Source organism: Aedes aegypti, chromosome 2 (genome assembly GCF_002204515.2).
Source record: "Aedes aegypti strain LVP_AGWG chromosome 2, AaegL5.0 Primary Assembly, whole genome shotgun sequence".
NCBI lineage: Eukaryota > Metazoa > Arthropoda > Insecta > Diptera > Culicidae > Aedes > Aedes aegypti.
Genome location: NC_035108.1, coordinates 217,511,787 through 217,533,036, shown reverse-complemented (window position 1 = coordinate 217,533,036; position 21,250 = coordinate 217,511,787). Strand labels below are relative to the sequence as shown.

Genomic DNA, 21,250 nt, shown 5'->3' with positions numbered 1-21,250 from the left:
GCCCGCCATGTACGCCTTGATTATTTTTTGTTTGCAGTGTCGCCGTTTACTCTCGCCGTGTTTTGATTTTGATTTCAGATGCGCCCATCACTTTGATAAACAAAAACACAGGCGTAATCAATAAAGTGTGTGGTTTTGTATGAGGTGAAGTTTCGTCTTCTACAAATTTGCGTTTTTCGAATAGTTAAATTATCGATAGGGGGAAAGTTCAAGTGCAGTGAATAGACAAATAAGCTACAATTTCAACGCTATATTTTCTTAAATTGTGTACATTTTGTCAGTTTCGCCTGATTCGCGAATCTTTCTAGATTTTTTCGTAATTTTAGTTGCAATTTTGATGTTTGTTTAATAGGCCTCAACTCGGTTTCAAGTAAATATAGAAATGGGACCTTTTTGGGAAAAGGCCGCATTTGCGATTAATATCCTAATTATCGGGAAATGAGATGGGGCCTTTTAGAAAAATGATATTTTTTCAACTTTCATGCATATTTTTGCATGACTATTGTATGATACAGTAAGAATAGGCTCTTATACACTTAAATCAGCAGAAACCCGATTTGTTTACATTTTGGACTTGAGGCCTTTTCAATTGTTGGTCTTGAATTGTCACCTCATTCGACTCGTGTCACCTCACACGCCGCGCAGAATAGGCACGTATGACTCCTAATGCGTGCTTCTCATATGATCCATAAAAATGAAGATTTGAATTATTATTTCACAGGAAGTGCAAATAAAGGTTTCAACTTATATATGATAGTTTTTATGTATTTAAGGAACTGAAGCATTTTGTATTGAATGCTTTTCATTTGAGCTGGATCCTCGTTTTAAAGGTTATTTGAACAAGTTTGTCGAGAGCTAGGAAGAGCAGAGTCTGACAAAAGCTTCGAAATATCATATCACCAAGTTTCATGCAAAAGACTTCTGCAATGCGAGGACTAGGCTGACATAATGAGCTGGCGTTGGAGTCTGAGCATAGCACTGTTTCACAGACCTGTCAGCGCTATAAAGTCGAACAAACATCGAAAGTGTACCGTTCGCTTCTTTTGCGCGCAGTTGTTGATTACAACATCGGCATTTGTGAAAATATGTATAAGAACAAGTAGGGTGGATCAGAATATAATAAATTTAAGTAGAGTAGAATTGAATAGAATAGAACAAATTAGAATAGAAAAGAATTAAATAGAATTGAATTGAATTTAGAATATAGAATTATGTAGATACAGATTTGTTATGTTCGAATGTTGCGATCATTTTTGATGTTCAGCTATATTGATGTGTACACGGAGACGGAATTCAACTCAATTTTGGGTTGTTTCAACGCAATTCCGTAGTTGAGCCCAATAACTCAATTTTGGCTAAATTTCCAAGGTCCCCACTATGTAGTTTGGCTTTAATTCCATTAGAAAAATATACTCAATTTTGGGTTGATTTAACGCAAAATTGAGTTCTTTCGACCCAAACATAAGAAAAGTTGCATTTACCCAAATTTGGCTTATTGGGCCAAAGTACCCCAATTGGGTAGATGCAGCTCTCTCTATTTTTGACAACATTCGTGTGGGAGAAAGAGAAAACCGAGAGATTTTGGGTTGAAACTATAATCGACATACTTAACTTTGGGTAAAGTAAACTCAAAAATTATTTAAAAATATTTCTCCGTGTATATATTTTATTTATACTTTGGCCCTTTTCTAATGTCAATCTAGACAATATGTGTACGTGTAAATTTATTTTATGCAACTTGCTAAATTTAATGAAATAAGAAGAACCGCGAAGGTGTAATGATTATGTATTCACCTAACCGTTGATTATAGATGAAACAGAATTCACCATGCAATATTCTGTCCATACACTTCAAAAGGGCGTATCTGCATATCCTGTCCAAGAATTATTCATTCATATTTGAATGCTTTGGACAATTACCTAAAATCACTATCAGGCGTAAGGTTGTTAGATATAATTGTTCGTGTATTGGTTGATAAGTAATAACTAAACATCGCATTGGCCTTTTTCAAATATCGGTCTTGAATTTTTTTTAGAAAAATGTGTTTTTCAATATCTAAAACCAGATAAAAAATCAAAACTTTTTTTTGTATAATCTCTCTGTTTAAACAAGTAAAAATAACATATTTTATGTGATTTCTATCATATAAACTTCAAAAGGGTGTAACTCAAAATTCTGACTAAGATTTTTTTTCAAAATCGGCCCAGAGGTGCAGAACAACGTCAGGAATCATCTGCTGACTGCCGTTTGAATGGTATATTTTATTTGATAATAACGGTAATTGGAGCACCGTGGTGCGGTTTCCAATGTGGCATCGAAAGACACGTTATCAAAGGCACCCTCAATATCCAAGAAAACACCCAAGCAGGATTGCTTCTGAGCGAATGCTTTCTCGATATCGTATACATCTTTGTGTAAAAGAGTCACAGTGGACTTTCCAGATTGGTAAGCATGTTGATTCACATGAAGAGTTTGCCAAATAAACATCACGGATGTGATGATCGATAATGCGTGCCATACATTTCAGAAGAAAAGATGTCAGACTGATTGGTCTAAAACTCTGCTTTTTCATACCACGCACGTCCTCCTTTCGGGATAAACTTTACAGTAATATCACGCCAGGATCTGGGAATGTACCCGGTAGCAAAACTGCTTACAAGTAGTTTTTTCAAAACATGTTTGATAAACTCACATCCCTTTTGGAGCAGAACAGGATAAATCCCATCTGCTCCTGGAGATTTAAAAGGAGCAAAACTATTAAGTGCCCATTGAATCGATTCAGTAGTTACGATACTGCGAACCGAGGCTAGACATTTGGTTCATCCGTAGATGCTATGTCCACACATCCGGGGAAGTGTGTATTGAATAAACATTCTAAAACTTCTTCATCAGAAGAAGTAAATTCACCATTAGGTAAGCGAATTTCGTTCACTTGGAAATCCGTAGATTTTGCAAGGATTTTGTTCATCCGACTGACTTCACTCAAACTTGAAACATTTGTACAAAGGTTTTTTCCAGCCGGCTCGTTCAACAGAACGAAGAGCCTAGTTGTAAGCCTTGTGAGCCGACTTGAACGACTCTGATCCAGCTGAACGCCGTCTGTTCCAACTCCTTCTACATTGTTTCCTGAGTCTAGACAGATCGGAATTCCAGTATGGGGTCCCTCTTGTAGTCTTTACAGACTGCATAGGACATTTTTCTTCAAAAGCTTCCATAATGTAGGATGTTGAAGTGTCAACGGCATCATCCAAATCACTTGGATTTTCAATGGACGGAGAATAGCCATGAAATTTGGTCGCAACAGGTCGCAACCAATTCAATATAGAGCAGTGATGGAAAGTGACGAACATTTCTTCTGAACTGGGACATAAACAAAACCAAACGCTCCCGAGCGTCAGAGCGCTGGTTTACTCGCATCTGTCGGCTCCCGAGTAACTGAAGCTAAAAGTGATTCACGAACCTGTTCGGAGCTGCTTCCCCTCCGAGATTTATGATTTTCAAAGGCTTTTGACTACAAACTAGTAGTTTGTTGTCGATATGATGGTTATACAATTAATTTGTCTATCAAAACCATAATAAATCACACCTTGCTCGGTTACTCGCGAGTAAACGCTCCCGAGCTTGTTGCTACTTCTTTTGACATGTTCTCCCGAGCAGACGGGTGAGGACTTACTCACACCTAGCCAGTTCCCGAGTCTGTGATGTCTGTTATGCGTTGGTATACACTCGTGAGCTGCTTCGTGATGCGAACTTTTCCAGCACTGATATAGAGTTCCCAGTTTGTTGACCGGGGATTCCTAAAACGCAAAGTCTGCGCAGACCTGTTCTATGTAAATCTTATGAACCGCAGGACATATATGCATAGAATGGTAGTATAGCGAGGTGACAATACTCGACTCGAATGAAGTGACTCTCCATTTGATTTACACGGCAAGTCACTTCACTCGAGTCGTTTATTGTCACCTCGCTATACAGTCCATAAAAGCATAACTGTCCCATATGGATTTTCGACCTGACATCTTTTTTCGTCGCAACATTCATGTTTTAATGTATACTTTACTGTGCATTCAAAAATTAACCCTTTTTGTTTGAAAATGTTGTGGTAAAATATGAAGTTGGTGTAGTTTCATATTGAAAAATAAAGGCATAACAGTTTCTATATGAACTTTCAATCCGAATATCAATTGCAATGCGTGAATTGTGTTCATGTTTGTAATTGTTGCTGATCAATAGAGGCAAAATGAATGATCTGTGCCTTGATGCCAAATGAATATAGCATGCAGAAACGTACTAGAAAATTATAAACATTTGTATGAGAAGATAAACTTTGAACGCTATATTTTCAATGCCTACTTATTCCATATGGGACAGTTATGCTTTTATGGGCAGTATACGAGACCGAAAATTGTCACCTCAAGCCACTCATAGAATAACCTCCCATAAAGTATGCATAAAGCCCAATTATGCACACCCGCCTGAAACGTGAAGCGACACAAGTCGAAATAATGGTAAATGCGTCAAAACCGAAATACAACCTGATTGGCGATCAAAAGTAAAATTAGGTTGCGAAAGTTTTTCAAATTGAAATGAATATTTACGGTTTCTTGTGCCTTAAATTGCAAATATCTTGTCAGAAGGATCTGGATAGCGTGAGCTGAAATCGAAGATGGGGAGAACACAGTCATGGAGAGAGTGAATTGGCGTAACACCGTTATCGAGGTTTTATCAAATTAATTGAGGTCTTATAAAGTCCCCACGACGAAGAGAGAAAAACTGGCGAATATAAAGGTTTTCCTTTGTCCTAGAAAATAAAGTTCAAGTAACGTTCAAGTAACAATAGTTAATCCAAATGTCAATACTTACATATGAAAATCATCATCACCAGCCCTATCATCAACCACATCCAGCACTTCCAAGCTTTGCTCGAGCTTTCCTGCAGCTTCGCAGATTCTGTCGACAGTGAGGACATGTTCTGATCGGTTAGTTTAGTCGACTTGCTTAAATTCTACAAAATAAAGAGATTATATGTAAATCCAAATTTGACGATAAGGGATGTAAGAATCCCAACCTCCGTATCCTGTTTGATAATCTTGTTGGAAATTTCACTCTGCTCTTTGAGGTTTCGAGTCAGCAGAAGCATATCCTCGGCCAGCTTTTCCTGCACGTCCGAGTACTGTTTGACCGTTTGTTCCAGATTCTCGGCTACCTTTTGACCGGCCCGTCGTCGAATGGTCGTGTTGCCACTGAACAGTTCGCTGCGCAGTTCTTTCTGGAACTTTTGGTCATGGATCTGTCGAATTTCCCTAATCACGTCCTCCCCGCCATTATCGCCCGATGCTTTCAGTTTGGATTTTAGGCGCTTCTGTTCCAAATTTGGCGACGGTTCCACATAGTTCGAGAGCCTCTTCAGTTCTGCACACCGGTTGCGGTACTCTGTGATTAACTTTTCTTCCGGTTTCCTAGAATTTTATCAAAAAACTCAATGTTATAAGAGATTATTCAAGTATTACGTAACGCAAAATTTGCTAATTTTAGACCCCATCCCTCCCCCAGTTAACAGCTTTTGTATGGAAAATTCAATAACGTGGGCCTTCCTTTGCTGAGTGGTTAGTGTCCGCGGCTACAAAGCAAAGCCATGCTGAAGGTGTCTGGGTTCGATTCCCGGTCGGTCCAGGTTTTTTTTTTCGTAATGAAAATTTCCTTGACTTCCTGGGGCATAGAGTATCATTATACCTGCCACGCTAGGGCGGTTCAAATTCTAGAAATGTTTAAGAATCCAATCTCCCATATGTTCCTTACCATCCTTACCATAAACATAGTGTTCTGTGAAATTTTCAGCTTTCTAGGTGGTGATTTGAAGGTGGCCCAAAGACAATGTAGGTTTATATGGAAATTACTATGGAAAAAAATGAGAAATGTTCCAAATACGCTTGTACTGTAATGTAAGTACAAACTTATTATCCCATAGTAAAAACTCATTCTTCAAACCATAATAAAGAAATTTGCTGAAGAGAGAAATTCAATCCGACGGATAGCAGAAGAGATATTCATGAGTTTGTTTGCTATAATTTAGCTTAATATGGGATTGTAAACATGTACAAAAATCCCAAACAAAATTAGCTCAGAAGGGATTTGTTTCTTCAGCAACATCTTAAAAAGGTTTGAAGAATGAGATTTCAATATAGGATGATAAGTTTCTACTTACATTACAGTACTAGCGTGATTGGAACATTTCTCACAATTTCTTCATAGAAATTTCCATATAAACCTACATTGTCTTTGGGTCACCTTTAAATCACCACCTAGAAAGCTGAAAATTTGACAGACATATGGGAGATTGGATTTTTAAACATTTTTAAAATTTGAATCGCCCTACTGCCACACGATATACGAATGCGAAAATGGCAACTTTGGCAAAAATAACTCTCAGTCAATGACTGTGGAAATGCTCGTAAGAACACTAAGCTGAGAAGCAGGCTCTGTCCCAGTGAGGACGTAATGCCAATAAGAAGAAGAATAATCAAAACATTTATTTTTTCCATTCACGCGAAGCATCAAACGATAGTTTGATTTATATAATTTAGCTTTGCACTCTAGCATAAAATTACCAATATGTTAGCCGTTTTAAGGTGAAACATCTCAGAATCCAAAGATAGCCGTCACAATGGCCGACTTGTGACCAAGCTTGTGACTCTACTCGCTTTTTCAAAAGCACTAAACTGGAAAAATGGTGCGCAAACGTTCCTGATCTTCTTCTTTTAAGCTTTATGGTAGTGCACAAAAGTAAAAAGCAAACTATTGTAGGATGCTTTCTTCGCGAGATTTGTGCCTTTGAAGTTTTAGTGCAATCTTAGAAGTTGATTCTAAACTGTTTCACCTTAAAGAGATGAATTTTATTTTTGTGATTTTTAATGACTTTTCGCTATTTAGAGGTCCAACAAATCTGAAAAAATACTGCTGTGCTCAGAAAACGTGAGGCTACTATGTGGAAATCTAATTTGACAACTTTAGGAAAACTGAAAAACCTAATTCGAACTTTTAAGGTGATCTGGCGAGCCTGAATGCTGAAAACACTTTTTTTAATCTGTTCATTAGTATTGGAACGAAGGTTAGTAGTGTTTGATCCTTTGGTCGCGTTGCTTGCTCTTGCGGGGGCGAGTGATGCGGGCAGGATCAATCGTGTTGCGCGTCGCTCGCGCGGCACGATAGTATATAAGAGCCGCGGATCGCGTGATCACTGTTAGTAGTGTTTGATCCTTTGGTCGCGTTGCTTGCTCCTGCGGGGGCGGGTGATGTGGACAGGATCAATCGTGTTGAGCGTCGCTCGCGCGGCACGATAGTATATAAGAGCCGAGGATCGCGTGATCAGTGTTAGTAGTGTTTGATCCTTTGGTCGCGTTGCTTGCTCCTGCGGGGGCGGGTGATGTGGACAGGATCAATCGTGTTGCGCGTCGCTCGCGCGGCACGATAGTATATAAGAGCCGCGGATCGCGTGATCAGTGTTAGTAGTGTTTGATCCTTTGGTCGCGTTGCTTGCTCCTGCGGGGGCGGGTGATGTGGACAGGATCAATCGTGTTGCGCGTCGCTCGCGCGGCACGATAGTATATAAGAGCCGCGGATCGCGTGATCACTGTTAGTAGTGTTTGATCCTTTGGTCGCGTTGCGGGGGCGGGGGCGGGTGATGTGGACAGGATCAAACGTGTTGCGCGTCGCTCGCGCGGCACGATAGTATATAAGAGCCGCGGATCGCGTGATCAGTGTTAGTAGTGTTTGATCCTTTGGTCGCGTTGCTTGCTCCTGCGGGGGCGGGTGATGTGGACAGGATCAATCGTGTTGCGCGTCGCTCGCGCGGCACGATAGTATATAATTCATTTATCGAATAATATCGCGAATCCGGTCAGGCGTGAATATATCAAGGATCGCATCATCAACTAAAGATGACTCCCAGATCCTTACCTTATCCCACTAACCCAATATCCTTTCCATGACAACTATGGAGATGCAGAAGATTCTTCGGTCTCTAAAACCAATGGTTGTCTAACTAACATTCCTTCCCTTCCCCGATGACCGTAAGGACGTGGCCGGCGCCGTTATTGACTTCTTAAGTTTGAGCTCTCGATTTGTGCACATTGATGGATGGTAAGCTAATCCCAAGCCCCATTCACTAAATCCCTGTGCAACTTCGATTGTTCTGGTCAATCACGGAGTAGCAACTACGAATTGTACGGTCATTTATGCTCATGCTCATGCTCATGCTCATGCTCTGTTCATTAGTATTGGAACGAATTTTTGATACTTAGGATAGATAAGTCACAAAATGTATACCAATTTTATAGCTTCTCAAATATTGTTTCAGTTATATTTAGCGACAAAATTAAAAAAAAAACTCTGACAAACATGGCCAAGGATGGAAAAAATCGCCTCTAGCCACTAACAACATAGGGCCCATTCACAAATTTCATAACGCTGTATGGGGTGGGTGGGTGTTTGTCCTTGAGTTGTTATAGCTTATATACAATTTGTAGAATATTTATACAAAAAGCGTTACGAGGGGGTGGATGAGTGTCAAAAATGACAATTTTTAGCGTTATGAAATTTATGAATAAACCCATAGTATTTGAATGGTCTAAGAAAGCCGTCGCTCTTGCAGGAGCATGATTTGAACAGTTCATCACGCGCGCATAGTAAAGATATATGGAGCATCCGATGCACTGTTTGTTGAGGGACAGACCGTTTGTCGTATCTTGTAACAAGTCACAATTAATAGGATCATAACGCGTTCACGGCATAATTTTTCATCCAAACCTTACCCGATTGACTTTCGGATCTAAAATGGCATATCAGAAGTCAAATCGCGGAATACAAGCGTAAAAATCCACCAAAAGTAATGAATTTGGTTTGAGAACAATTGATCGTTAGCACACGTGCCGATCGATTCATTTTTCGCGGAGCGGAGTTTGTTGTTAGGACTTAACGACTAATAGTTTATCGTTGTTGCTAGGCGCACATGATAAAGAACAACCGCGATGCATCATTGATTTGGTCATGATACCTAGATTTCCATCCTGGAACGTGGCCAATTTTCTCAGTATTGGATCGACCAAAAACATAAATCAATGCGGCATAAGAACTGTAAGCCTATATTCCTTAAACGACACTTGCAAAACTTTGGAACAAAAATTTGAGAGCAATTCAAAAATTCTACGTACGCCCCATTATTTACTTGAAAATAAAAAAAATCGCCGTGTTTTCTAGTGTAATGTTTGAAAAATGTCAACTTCAAAATTGTGTATGTATGCAAAATCATAATATTGCTGTGTGCGTTTGAAATGCAAATATCAAATGCGGGAACACCAAATGCGGTAAGATTTTTAACAAGGAAGGCGAAGTCAAAGATTGGTTTTCTTTGCTAGGTTGGCGGTGATCTGGATCATGATTGCTAAGTATCCTTTGGCTACTTTGTGTTATCGCATTTGCAGCTCAGTTAGCCTGGATTTGCACGTCAAACGCAAACAGCAATATAAAATGTATGGTCAAGATCAGTGGCGCGAGAAGTGGGTAGGACAAATAGGACATGTACTACGCACACAAACACCTGGGTAGAACAGTGAAAGGATTGTCCTACCCACGATTCAGCAAAAAAAATCAAGATCAGCAGAAAGCTTGAAAATGAAATGGATATTGAACTATTTATTATCTGTTCAATATACATACAAACTCGATAAACGTCCTACTTATTCCTATGGAGGATGGAAGATACGATAAGGCTTTTTTGTTCGCGTTTGACGTTTGTAGGGTTTTGTTCTACTTCGTCGTAAGCGTTACTATTCGTCGTATCAAACTTTAAATGTTCCACTACGGCGGATATTCCAACTTACCTGCAACATAGATTCATTATCCAAGTGTAATTTTGTGAAAGCTGTTATGGTTTGTACACTTGTACACCAAAAATGCAATAAAACTACTGTATTTCGGTAATTAACTTCAGTTCAATTATCCACTTTGCACTTTTTCACCGAAATCGCATGGACGAATACGATTTGAGAGAAATGCTTAGCGATCGACTGAGCCACACACCAGTTTCCAACACAAGTTTCTTCCCGCCCCCGTGGGTGGCTTACTTCGCTGGGCACTTATTTTCACTATGGAAAACCTTCGTACTTCTTCACTGAAGGATTTCATTCCAATCACACGCCGTAAAACTCCAATAAATCACCAAATTTTACGAAATTTCCTCAACCGCCGCGAATAATTGAGAATGTAAACAAAGTTCAATCCGTCGTACTGAGAAAAAAAAAAGCTTGTGCTCATCAATGTGTGCGCGACGCTCGACGTAAAAATACGATTCCTTTGATTGTGTTGTTTTCGCTGTACTGTGAGCAAATGCCATAATTGTACGGTCAAAAGGAATTGTGTTCATATGTTTGGGCTGAATTTTGATGACAAACAATTAATTTTGAAGGAAATTAGTATATTCCATCATGCTGAAGGAATGGAGGGAGATGCCCGTAGATCTATGTATTCTAGTAAACATTTTATTATAGCGTTGATATGTTGTGTTTTAACCACTCAATACACACAGTGAGCCGTAAGTTGTGAGACGAATCTGGAAACTGATTGCGACGGAGTTGAAAACGATACGACGGACTGAGAATACGGTAAGATGCATTTTCTTTGCATTATTTCCAAAAAGAGATCAAGATTTATCAAAATGTTATTGTACAATGCTAAAGCCGTTTTGAGAAAGAATTGTTTGACATCGGTTTGTATCAGCATCATTCACTGCAATACTGGTAAAATTGCAGTTCTCACTGATCAATGCTTAATACGATGGATACTAACACATCACCCTACAATACCGCCATCTGTTGGTCCGTCGGCCAAAGACACTAATTTTAGCACTAATTTTAGCATAGCGTGACTATGATTTCGATCGAGATTTGTTCTAAGTGGTACGTCTGTTTGTCTGTAATTTATGCATAACCCCCAGAAGTTCGGGCTCTCGAGAAGATCGATTGAGAATATCTATAGTGAAAATCTTGGTAAACTAACTGTAATAATTGCTACAAGAAACTTCTTTAACCTTTGAACACTTAACTTTAGAAAAAAACAAATGGAGCAATCCTCTATAGCAGTTCTGAATGAATCAATTGATGGTTTTTGAGAAATATCTACGGGCAACCCTGTATAAGTTCTAAGACAATTTCCGTGAGCATCGCTGAAGTAAATTTTGAGAAATTTCTGGAACATCCGTAGATAATTATCAGAAGATTTTTGAAGAATCTTTGTATGCAGTAATGGAATAATCTGATACCACTCGCATCGTATTACACACAGCACGAGTGTGATGGTGTTGGCTATTTCTGAACATGCGATCACTGTTGATACAATCTTTCAGAGCATTGCTGAATCTCTTCACGTTTTTCAGAGCAATACCTATAGAAATCCCACAGCACTCTCCCTAGAAGTTCTTGGCTGATTCAGAACTACCGTTGAAAGTTGTTAAAACTTCTACTGATATTTTAAGTAGATGAAAACGATTTTTAGAAGATTTTTTTGCAGAATTGTTGAAGAATTTCCAGCGAAATATTTTTTGAAGTTTCTGATCTGATCTGAAGATTTTGGTGGCGGTTGGTCCCTAGTGATAAAGACTACCTCCGTTCTGGTCACGACCTTCAGATTATCGTGATTCGTCAACATTCGTATTCATGAAGTGGGGGTACAGGCTTGAAGTGGTGTTTGAAAGAAACGAATGTCAGAACAGGTATCCACCGGCGACGCCAAACGGACCAACGTAATGTGGTGTAATTTGGGATTTGTGGATTTAAAACTGATATTTTTTGCCAAGCATCAATATGGGTGACTTCCGAGGATAGCGAAACGTAAGAGGGGTTATGACAAGGTTGTGGGTAAATCCATCACATTGGGGTTGTGACTCTGTGTCTTGTCAGGAATAGGGTCTGATTGGTATTGTAGTATGCAGTTCGGAATCGATAGATAGACTTTGAGGAAAGAAGTTTTGAACGTAAGGCAGCAGCACCTTGGATCTTGGAGGGCGCAGGTCTGGAGAGTTGGGCAGCTGTTTATGCTGGGTTACATTACGTAGAAAGTGGAATCAGGATTATCGCAGAAGTTTTTACATGTGCGGAGGTGCCGGTAGAGGTGCGCGATTGCGTCGAGTTGGGTCGGTGTTTTCAGCGGACTCATATTTCGGAAATCGAAGAATGAGTGCTCTGTGGGCATCAACATGATTCGATGCGGTCCCACACTTTTATTTGTGCTTTTGCACTTGTCTTATTAAATAGGAATACTTTTTGTTAGGGAAAGTGTAGGAGAATAAATTATGATTTATTAGAATTTTCTGATAGAGGCAGAGTTCACATGTTACTTAGGTACAGTCAACTCTCCCTTACTCGATATTGAAGGGACCATCGAGTTAAGGAGGTATCGAGTTACAGAACACAAAAGCAGTACAACTGCGTTCCAAGGGACTATCAAGTTAACCATGAAAACCAACTTTTACTATGGTTCTCTAACTCTATATCGAGATATGGAATATCGAGTAAGGGAGAGTTAACTGTATTTGAAAGCAAATGAGAACCACATTAAATAATAGATAAACACTAATGCTCATATTTTTATATTTTTTATATTTTTCATTTCATCGCGGTCCTCATTGCCCAAGCGGAGTCGACAAAACTCGAGGTGGATAGAATCGACGGAACTACGATACGGAAAAGAAACAGATGAGAAACTATCGATACATTTATTCAACTATAAAAACCACGTTTTAACGTAATAACTTTATTTCTTTCTTCTCGTTTCAGCAATCCAACAACCAAACCATTTCTACTATCTTTTCATTTCCTCTTCGTTACATTTATAGTCCCTCTGGTACTGAATGGCGCATTCCGCTTTTATTAGCGCTGTCTTTGCTGTACGTTGAGCATGGTGTCGGAGGTGGTGTGCTCTGTAGAACATCTAATGTGCTACACGGCACGCCACTTCCGGCATTTTGTGTGGCGTAGCAGCATGGGCAGTGCTGGTGATGAGGTGGAGGGCGCTATTCGGTTTAGTGCCAGAGGGACTATATCTATTTAATGTATCTGAAACTCGTGGGACCGCTTTAATTCCGGCGCCTGCTTGTGGAAGAACCCGGTGTGCTAAACGGTATAGGACATGTTAACGGGGGAGGCTTGGTAGGTCCTCACCCAGCCCGTGTCTAGATTGGCGGACAATTATCTGCCAGGGTGTGGATTGAGCAATTACAATTACAATTCTGATCTGATCTGAAGATTTTACAAGCCTTTTTAGTTTCTCCTGAAAACTTTTGCGATTAGCCAGGCCACTTCGGTGCTAAGAAAAAAATAACTACAAAAAGTCACAGAATGTTTGCTATTCATCCATTTGTTATATAGAAATATATGAGGAAACTACAATAACCTCACTGTTTGTAGAGACAAGCAGTTTGGTCTATTTTTGTCAAATTATTTCAATAACATTGATTTAAAAAGGATGTAAATAAAGAGGATATTCATATTTTTAAAAATGAATGATAACAAAAGTTGATCCGATTAACGATCCTGAAGACAGGACTGGTAGTAGGTTTCTTTTTAGAGATTTGTTCTCTTATTCAATGCAAGTCTCTAAAAAGTCTTTATTTTTAATGCAAGGTCTTCAAAGTATTAATATTAACCAAAGGTCTCCTAAAGTTTTTTCCCCTTATTCTGCTTGCATTGATACCTGATGCAAAATTGTACAGGCTCCAAAACAACCTTCAGAGACTATAACGGGTTCAACAGGCTCGTCAAGAATTTCGTCTCAGATTACTCGAAGAAAAGCTTCGGGAATTATCATAGGGATTTTACTTAGAATACTTTCAGGGTCTCATAAAGGGATTTCTCCAAAAAATCTTCTAGAGATATCTCTACTAGTTCTTCTCAGAGATTTTTTTTTTCAAATAATACTTCGAAGAATTTCTCCAGTATTTGCTTGAGAACTCCAAAGCTACCACCAGTAATTTTCTTAGGTATTACTTTATTTTTTCCGAAACTATCCTGGAATTTTGTCCAGATTTTTTTTTTTTTAATCTTTCAAACGCATTCTCCAGTTGTCACTTTAGGAGATCTTACAAAGATTTCTACAGATTTTTTTCTTTCAAGAAACCTTACATGAACTTACATTCTCCTGTTCATGACGATTCAAGAATCAATTAACTTCAAGAATTCTTCCTCCCATAAATCCAAAATTTCTTCAAACAAATCTATTTTTTCTAGAAATTGTTCCATTTTTTCATCCAAGTATTACTCATGCAGTTTCGCTGAACATTTCTTGATAAGTTTCTTAAAATATTCCCATACAATTTCAAAACTTCATTTGAGTTTTCACATAAGTTTATACTACAGCATTTTTTCCAGTAATAAAATGGATTAAGATGACACGGGAGACCGTGTTATTTTCCCTATCTTTTGTCTCACTCTAACAATTATCATCAAAACTTTGTGGAAGCAAATCTCGAGTTTTAGTGAACCGATGAAGCTGAAAATTTATTGGGTTGCGCACTACATATATAGAATCATAATGATACATTTTTCGCATCGATATACTGCCGTGAATCGCAAGTCAGTCCCATCTGTAAAAAGTAGGCATTGAGAAAATAGGCTGTGAATCTTTCAAACTCGTTTTTCATACTAATATTCAAAAAATTCCAGAGGATTGGAACATGTTTCAATCTTAATGAAACTTTCACAACTTGCTTTTCACTACGATATCTTTTCAAGAAAAATATAGAGATAATCAAAACAAGTTACATATTTGTGTTCCACGGTGCTAAAGTCTGTAGTGGGACTGATATGCGGTTACTTTTCATTATGGGACAATTTGACTTGCTGTTTTTTCCTAGTTTTTCCGAACAAATCATATTATTCCATTAATTTATTTATTTATTTATTTATCACCGTCTTGAATTAAAAATAAATTCCCCAGACTGTATCTTACTCTAAGATCCTTATTCTATTTTTAAAAACAAACTTTGAAATATTGAAGTCGAACACAACACTCACATTATTGAACGCACGAAAACATTTATCCAGAGGGTTATGAAAACCGTATGAAGTCCTATGACGTCTTACAAAAAGCAGGTTACGTTCACGTAGTTGACGAGACGGGGCATACAGGGACACATTTTCCAACAGTGACGGACAATTGACATTTCCTACAATCAGATCGAACACAAGCAGTCTCTGTAGTTTTGTACGTCTGGCAGAGAGCGTTTCCAAAGCGATGAGGTTACACCGGCTTCTGTAATCCGGCAGATCAGTTGGATTTGCCCAAGGCAACTGGCGAAGAGCGTACCGAACGAAGCTACGTTGAACTCTTTCCATTCGGATGATCTGCGTAGTATGATGTGGAGACCACACACAGACGGCATATTCCAGAACGCTTCGAACTAGAGCACAGTACAACGACTTCAAAGCGTAGATATCCTGAAAATGTTTTGTACTACGTCGAATAAATCCGAGGGCAGCGAATCCTTTGGCAGTGGCGATGCTGATATGTTCGTTGAATTGCAGTTTATAATCGATTATGACACCAAGGTCGCGGATGGATTCAACGCGCTCCAAGATATCTGGGCCCACCAAATATTCAAAGTCGATTCGGGACTGGCGTCGGGTGAAAGAAATTTGTTTGCACTTCTTAGTGTTCAGCTCCATTCCATTTTCAACGCACCACAGTTGAATCTCGTTAATATCGGATTGAATAGCACAGCAGTCGAGAAGGGACGAAATAGTTCTGTAAATTTTCAGATCGTCGGCAAACAGCACTTTGGGTGATTTAAGCCGGAAGCAGAGATCATTCACGAACAGCACGAAAATCAGTGGCCCGAGGACGCTACCTTGAGGCACACCAGATGTAATAGCGAAATTTCGAGATTTTGCTCCGTTTACTTTGACGAACGCCTCACGGTTTGTCAGATATGAATGGAGCCAATCAGTAATCCAGCGCGGAAATCCCAGATGGTTCAGCTTCGCAACAGCGAGATCATGTGGAACTCTGTCGAAAGCTTTGGAGAAGTCGAAATAGATGGCATCAACTTGTTGTCTGTTCTCGAGGGCCGTCGATACGAAATCAGTGAACAACATCAGATTCGTAGTGGTTGATCGCTTTTTAACAAACCCGTGTTGCGAATCTGAAATTAACGGTTGAGCAGCTGCATACAACGCGTTATGAACTAAGCTTTCGAAGACTTTAGCCACGCAGCACAGAATGGAAACGCCGCGGTAGTTCTCGGCAATCTGATTGGAACCAGATTTGAAAATCGGACTTATTGAAGCTACTTTCCACGGCTGCGGAAAAGTACCGTCACGGAGCGATCTGTTGAAAATAATGCAAAGAGGCAATTGCAGAGATGCGGAGCATTCTTTTAGGAACACTGGAGGAAGATTGTCGGTTCCTGGTCCTTTGGAAATATCAAGTTCATTCAAGGCTGATGAAACATCGTGTTGATTAAATTCTAACAGCGGGAAGTTTATATCAAACACAGGAGACTGTCTGAGGTTATCGGGAATAAACGGTGGCGAGCTGTTACGGTAAACGTTTTCGAAGCAATCTGCAAACATGTCAGCTAATGTTTCAGGAGAGTTAGCGGTACAATTATTGTGTGTCATCTCAGCTGGTATCCGATTTGAGCTTTTGCGGTTACGAATAAAGTTCCAGAACGAAGAGGGGTCTTGTTTAGCAGTCGTCTCCAGTCGTGAAATATAGGCCCGAAATGTTTCCGTTTGGCATTCGTTATACCGATTTTCTATTGAACGGAGATTGTCATAATCAACAACCGTTCTTGTCCGAAAATAACGCCTACGAGACTTCCGGAGGACATTCCGTAAGTTCTGTAACTCGGAAGTCCACCAAGGGTGCTTAAATGGTTGGCATCTACGACGTCTTCGCGGTACATTTTCGCTGAGAATTCCATTCAAAGTATCATAGAACATACGTACCGTCTCATCTGTAGTCTTACCGTGAAACAGCGTAGTCCAATCGATGGAGGATATGGCGGTGTCGAGATCCGCGAAGTTGCAGTGACGAAAATCGTAGTCATATGTTTGATTCGAATCCATAACGTACTGCAATTGATAATCTTCTGCGTTGATTCGAAGAAGGAACGGCATATGGTGGTTGTCAATCCCGAGGAGAGGTGCTGGCGGTTTGATTAACTCTACATCACCTGGTTCGTTGACGAATGCCAAATCGAGTATTCGGCCGTTCGTGTTTTGCAAGCTATTGATTTGGTGCAATCCCGAAGCTACCATCGTTTCAACTAGGACGACTTCTTGTTCGGATGATGCGTTAGAGGGCAGCAATGCGTGAATATCGTCATCGATTTCCCAGCTTAGACGAGGAAGATTATAATCGCCCACGACGACGATCGTATCTGCTTCCGACATGCCTTCACATATGCACTGGATCGCTGAGAAGTGTGCAGAGTAGAGAGTGACAATGCAGCTGAAAGAGCACTGAAAGAGATGTTGAAAACTGAACTCAACTCAATTTTGACGGAAATGCAGATGGGACTGACTTGCGATTCACGGCAGTATATGGTTCGATAGTGGTTCTTGGGATTTGCTTCTTGAAATGGATAGGGTGATTACCAGACCAACCAGTCTTCATAATTATTTATAGATCTTTGTCCAACAATATCGATCGCTAACAATTCAAAAAGAATCGATATCGATCGCTATCGAAAATCACAGACTGGTTGACTGGGTATGATGACGTCCCGTGCGGCCTTAATCATCGGTCGGAAATCTTGAAGGAGTTAGGAATTTCTTGAAAAATTCCCAAAGATTTTTTGGAGGAATTCAGATGATTTCTGAAATAATCTTTGGACAAATTACATTCCTGGGGTGCTCCTTACGAGAATTCAGGTTGTATTTTTTAGGTATCCTAAACAACATTTTTGGGGAAATTCCCTAGGATTTTAGAAATTTCCGGAGTAATATCTGTACATTCGGGCAAATACCTTAATAAATTTCTAATTGAATTCCTAGAAAGATTTTCACAGCAATGGACTAATTTGTATAATTTTGTGAATATTGTTAAAACGACTGTTGTTACAGTTTTTGTTGTGGTGGCTATTCGATGCATCCTTCGGAAGGTCATAATGTTACTGGACATTAAAGCCCAGTTTTCATGATCAAATCCGGGGTGGTTCATATTGCCCTCATTGCCCCTATATCTTATTTTCTTCTGTGTGGCCCGCAGTATGCTGCAGCTTGAACAGCACTTATTTCGATAGATACAAACCTAGAACTTCTGCAGGATTAATGAGAATTCCAGACTTTTTGACTGACATGAATAATTGATCCCAGATTCCGTTTTCATTTAACCAAATTCAATTTTCACCAATTAATTTGAAGACCTAGGCTAGCTATCTGTTCTAATCAATATCGAACTTACTCAAATTGATCCTCCAGTTCCGAGATCATCGTGTCCAGCGATTTGATGTACTTCTTCAGTCTCCAGTCCTGTTGGTCAACCGAGGCCAGTTCCTCACACTGGGCAATTAAACTCCGAACGTTAATCTCCAGCTTGGACGTCATCCTTTTTCGTTGTCGCCCGTCGTTGCTCACCTGACACACGACTCGTAACGGTTTCTACTTTCGTGATCGTTATTGGTGAAATCTTGTGTGTTCCCTCCTCTGAATCTGGATCACACCCGCAAAGTGAAATTCTGCGCTGAATCGCGGGCGGAATCGAAATTAGACGACCCGTATGAATACGAAAAGCGGCACAGAGGAAAAAAAATGTTTGCGTTGTCACAACAAATCTGCCAAGCTGTCAAAGGCGATTTATGCACGCAGAAATTTGTTCACACATCGTTTTATCCAGCTTGCACAAATATTTATTATTATGTAGTTTTGTTTGTTAGGACAACGCAGAATAGTGGTCAACAAAAATCTGTATAATTAACTTGCAATGCAAATTTAGTGAATAAATCGCTTATGGAAGGTTTTCTGAATGGTTTAAGATTTAAGGGAAACTTATAAAATATATAAATATTTTTTACAAAATGTTTAACATGCGTCTTCTTTGTGAAAATATTTTTTTCGTGTATAAAATGCGTGTGTTTTGATTGACAGTGTGGAACATGTTTGAGAGCAAAACAAACTCACTTTTCGGCAGGCAGCGTAGCCCGCCCGGCACTTTCAAGCTCATTCCCGCACGCTAATAACACTTTACTTATCGAATCGACACACAAAAACAACGGGAAACAGTTTACCTCATTTTGAGTTGGCTATTGAATGACTATTTTCTAGAAATCCTTTATAAGAGAGATTCGCGGAAGCTGACACTTCTGTCAAAGTGTGAGCCAATCGAGCAGCGAGTGCTGTCAAAGTGTGAGCCAAACGAACATGCGTTATGTTTGTTTTGAACTTTTCTTGAGAAGTAATGTAATCCGTTTGAAATTATTTCGGTAAAAGTAATTTTGCACGAAGCAAAAATATAAAATATTTTTCTATTTTAAATTTTTGTCAATTCAATTTTTAGTTGCTGATGTTTTTAACTGATTATTAGCTTGGATATGTAACTCAAAGATCTTAAACGAAACAAAATACACTTTTTAGCAATGAGGAAGTTATGTCCGTGTTACAATATTATTCTCGACGCCGAGCAAAAACAGCACTGCTGGTCTGTTGCCAAATTATTCCATTTTACTTCCGCCTATCTCTCTATAAAGGATCACTACTATTTTCTATCTGCCTCTCTTTCATTCTGCTGTGAACTTTCACACTAACTGTCATTTCGACTGGGTTGAAGGTTAGCGATGCTTCAACCCAGGTGAATTGACAAATAGGAATAAAATTCCCTGCAGAATGAAAGAGAGGTAGATAGAAAATAGTCATAAATTTCTAAAATTTAATCATTCTGTGACTACCCGTCTTACTGAGTGTATAATATTATCGATTATTCTCGCAACTAAAATCTCTTGGTATTCTCTATCTTCCTCACCAATGTTGTAAAAATGAAGAGAGATGCAGAGGGTAGTATGGCCTAGAAATCCTTTATAAGAGAGATTCGCGGAAGCTGACATTTCTGTCAAAGTGTGAGCCAATCGAGCAGCGAGAGCTGTCAAAGTGTGAGCCAAACGTACATGCGTTATGTTTGTTTTGAACTTTTCTTTTCTTGAGGAGTAATGTTATCCGCTTGAAATTATTTCGATAAAAGTAATTTTGCATGAAGCAAAACAATGAAATATTTTTCTTTTTTAAATTTTTGTCAATGCGATTTTTAGTTGTTGATTTTTTGGGCTGTTTATTAGTTTGAATATGTAGCTCAAAGATCTATAACGAAACAAAATATTTTTTTAGCGATGAGGAAGTCATGTCCATGTTACAATATTGTTCTCGACGCCGAGCAAAATCAGCACTGCTGGTATGTCGCCAAATCTTTGCATTTTACATTCGCTTATCTCTCTATAAAGGATCACTAGTATGGCCCAATAAGCACAATTTGGGTAAATTGGGTCCTAAAATTTTTAATGAAATCTTGTTTTTATTTATTAACACGAAAAAACATGTTACTGTAACTACTTTAGCAATTTTTCCCGCTCAAATAATGGCTATATCATGTTTAAACTTTAATTAAAAAATTTGGTCCATAAATGAACCTTGACACTTTTGATCATGTTTGACGTTCGCTTAGTCGACAAAAACACCACAGGGGTTTTAGTTCGACCACTGGGGTTGTTCCTATCTGACATTTCGAAAGAGACACGGAAAACAAAATACACTCAAAATTTGAGTTTAAGCCAAAGGATGTGACAGTCTAAAAAAATGTGTTTTGGGCTTGAACCAACGGAAAACATTAAAAAAATGAGTAAACATGTGTTTTTGGCCTAAACTTAAGCGTTTGGTACTAAAATTGGGACAGGGCTTTAGGACCCTATTCTCATGTTTGGGTCAATTTTTTTTTTCACGTAAACCAAATTTAAGGATTTTTTTTCTTAAGCGAAGTATGCACTTCAACAGAAAAGTAATCGCCTATCTCAATGCATGGGAAATTTCTTGCAAGAAATGCTCTAGAAAAGCATATTTCTTTTATCGCAGTACGCTGTTGAAAAGAAATTTCAATTCAAATGGAGCTCACTGTAGGAAATTTCTTGACCATTTCTTGGGCAGAAATTTTTACTTTTCTTGAGGTGAACAGCATACTTAGCTTTACACGCAGCGAACTGGACTTTTCGAATTT

General features: G+C 39.1%; 1 protein-coding gene across 2 annotated transcripts in view; it reads right to left on the bottom strand.

Moving 5' to 3' along the window:
* LOC5569280 (vesicle transport protein USE1) overlaps positions 1-18,841 on the bottom strand; it is a 31,444-nt gene extending 12,603 nt beyond the window's left edge. Inside the window, exons 1-4 of one of the 2 annotated variants that reach the window (XM_021843995.1) lie at positions 18,458-18,841; positions 5,070-5,460; positions 4,865-5,006; positions 4,697-4,802 (exon numbers count right to left, since the gene is read on the bottom strand). In XM_021843995.1, coding sequence (XP_021699687.1) covers positions 4,801-4,802; positions 4,865-5,006; positions 5,070-5,460; positions 18,458-18,600 — 678 coding nt within the window. In that variant the 5' untranslated portion in view covers positions 18,601-18,841 and the 3' untranslated portion in view covers positions 4,697-4,800. Of the gene's footprint in view, positions 1-4,696; positions 4,803-4,864; positions 5,007-5,069; positions 5,461-18,457 lie in introns of those variants that run through there. The other variant, XM_001652763.2, reaches the window with a different exon arrangement.
* Positions 18,842-21,250: the final 2,409 nt, after the last annotated feature.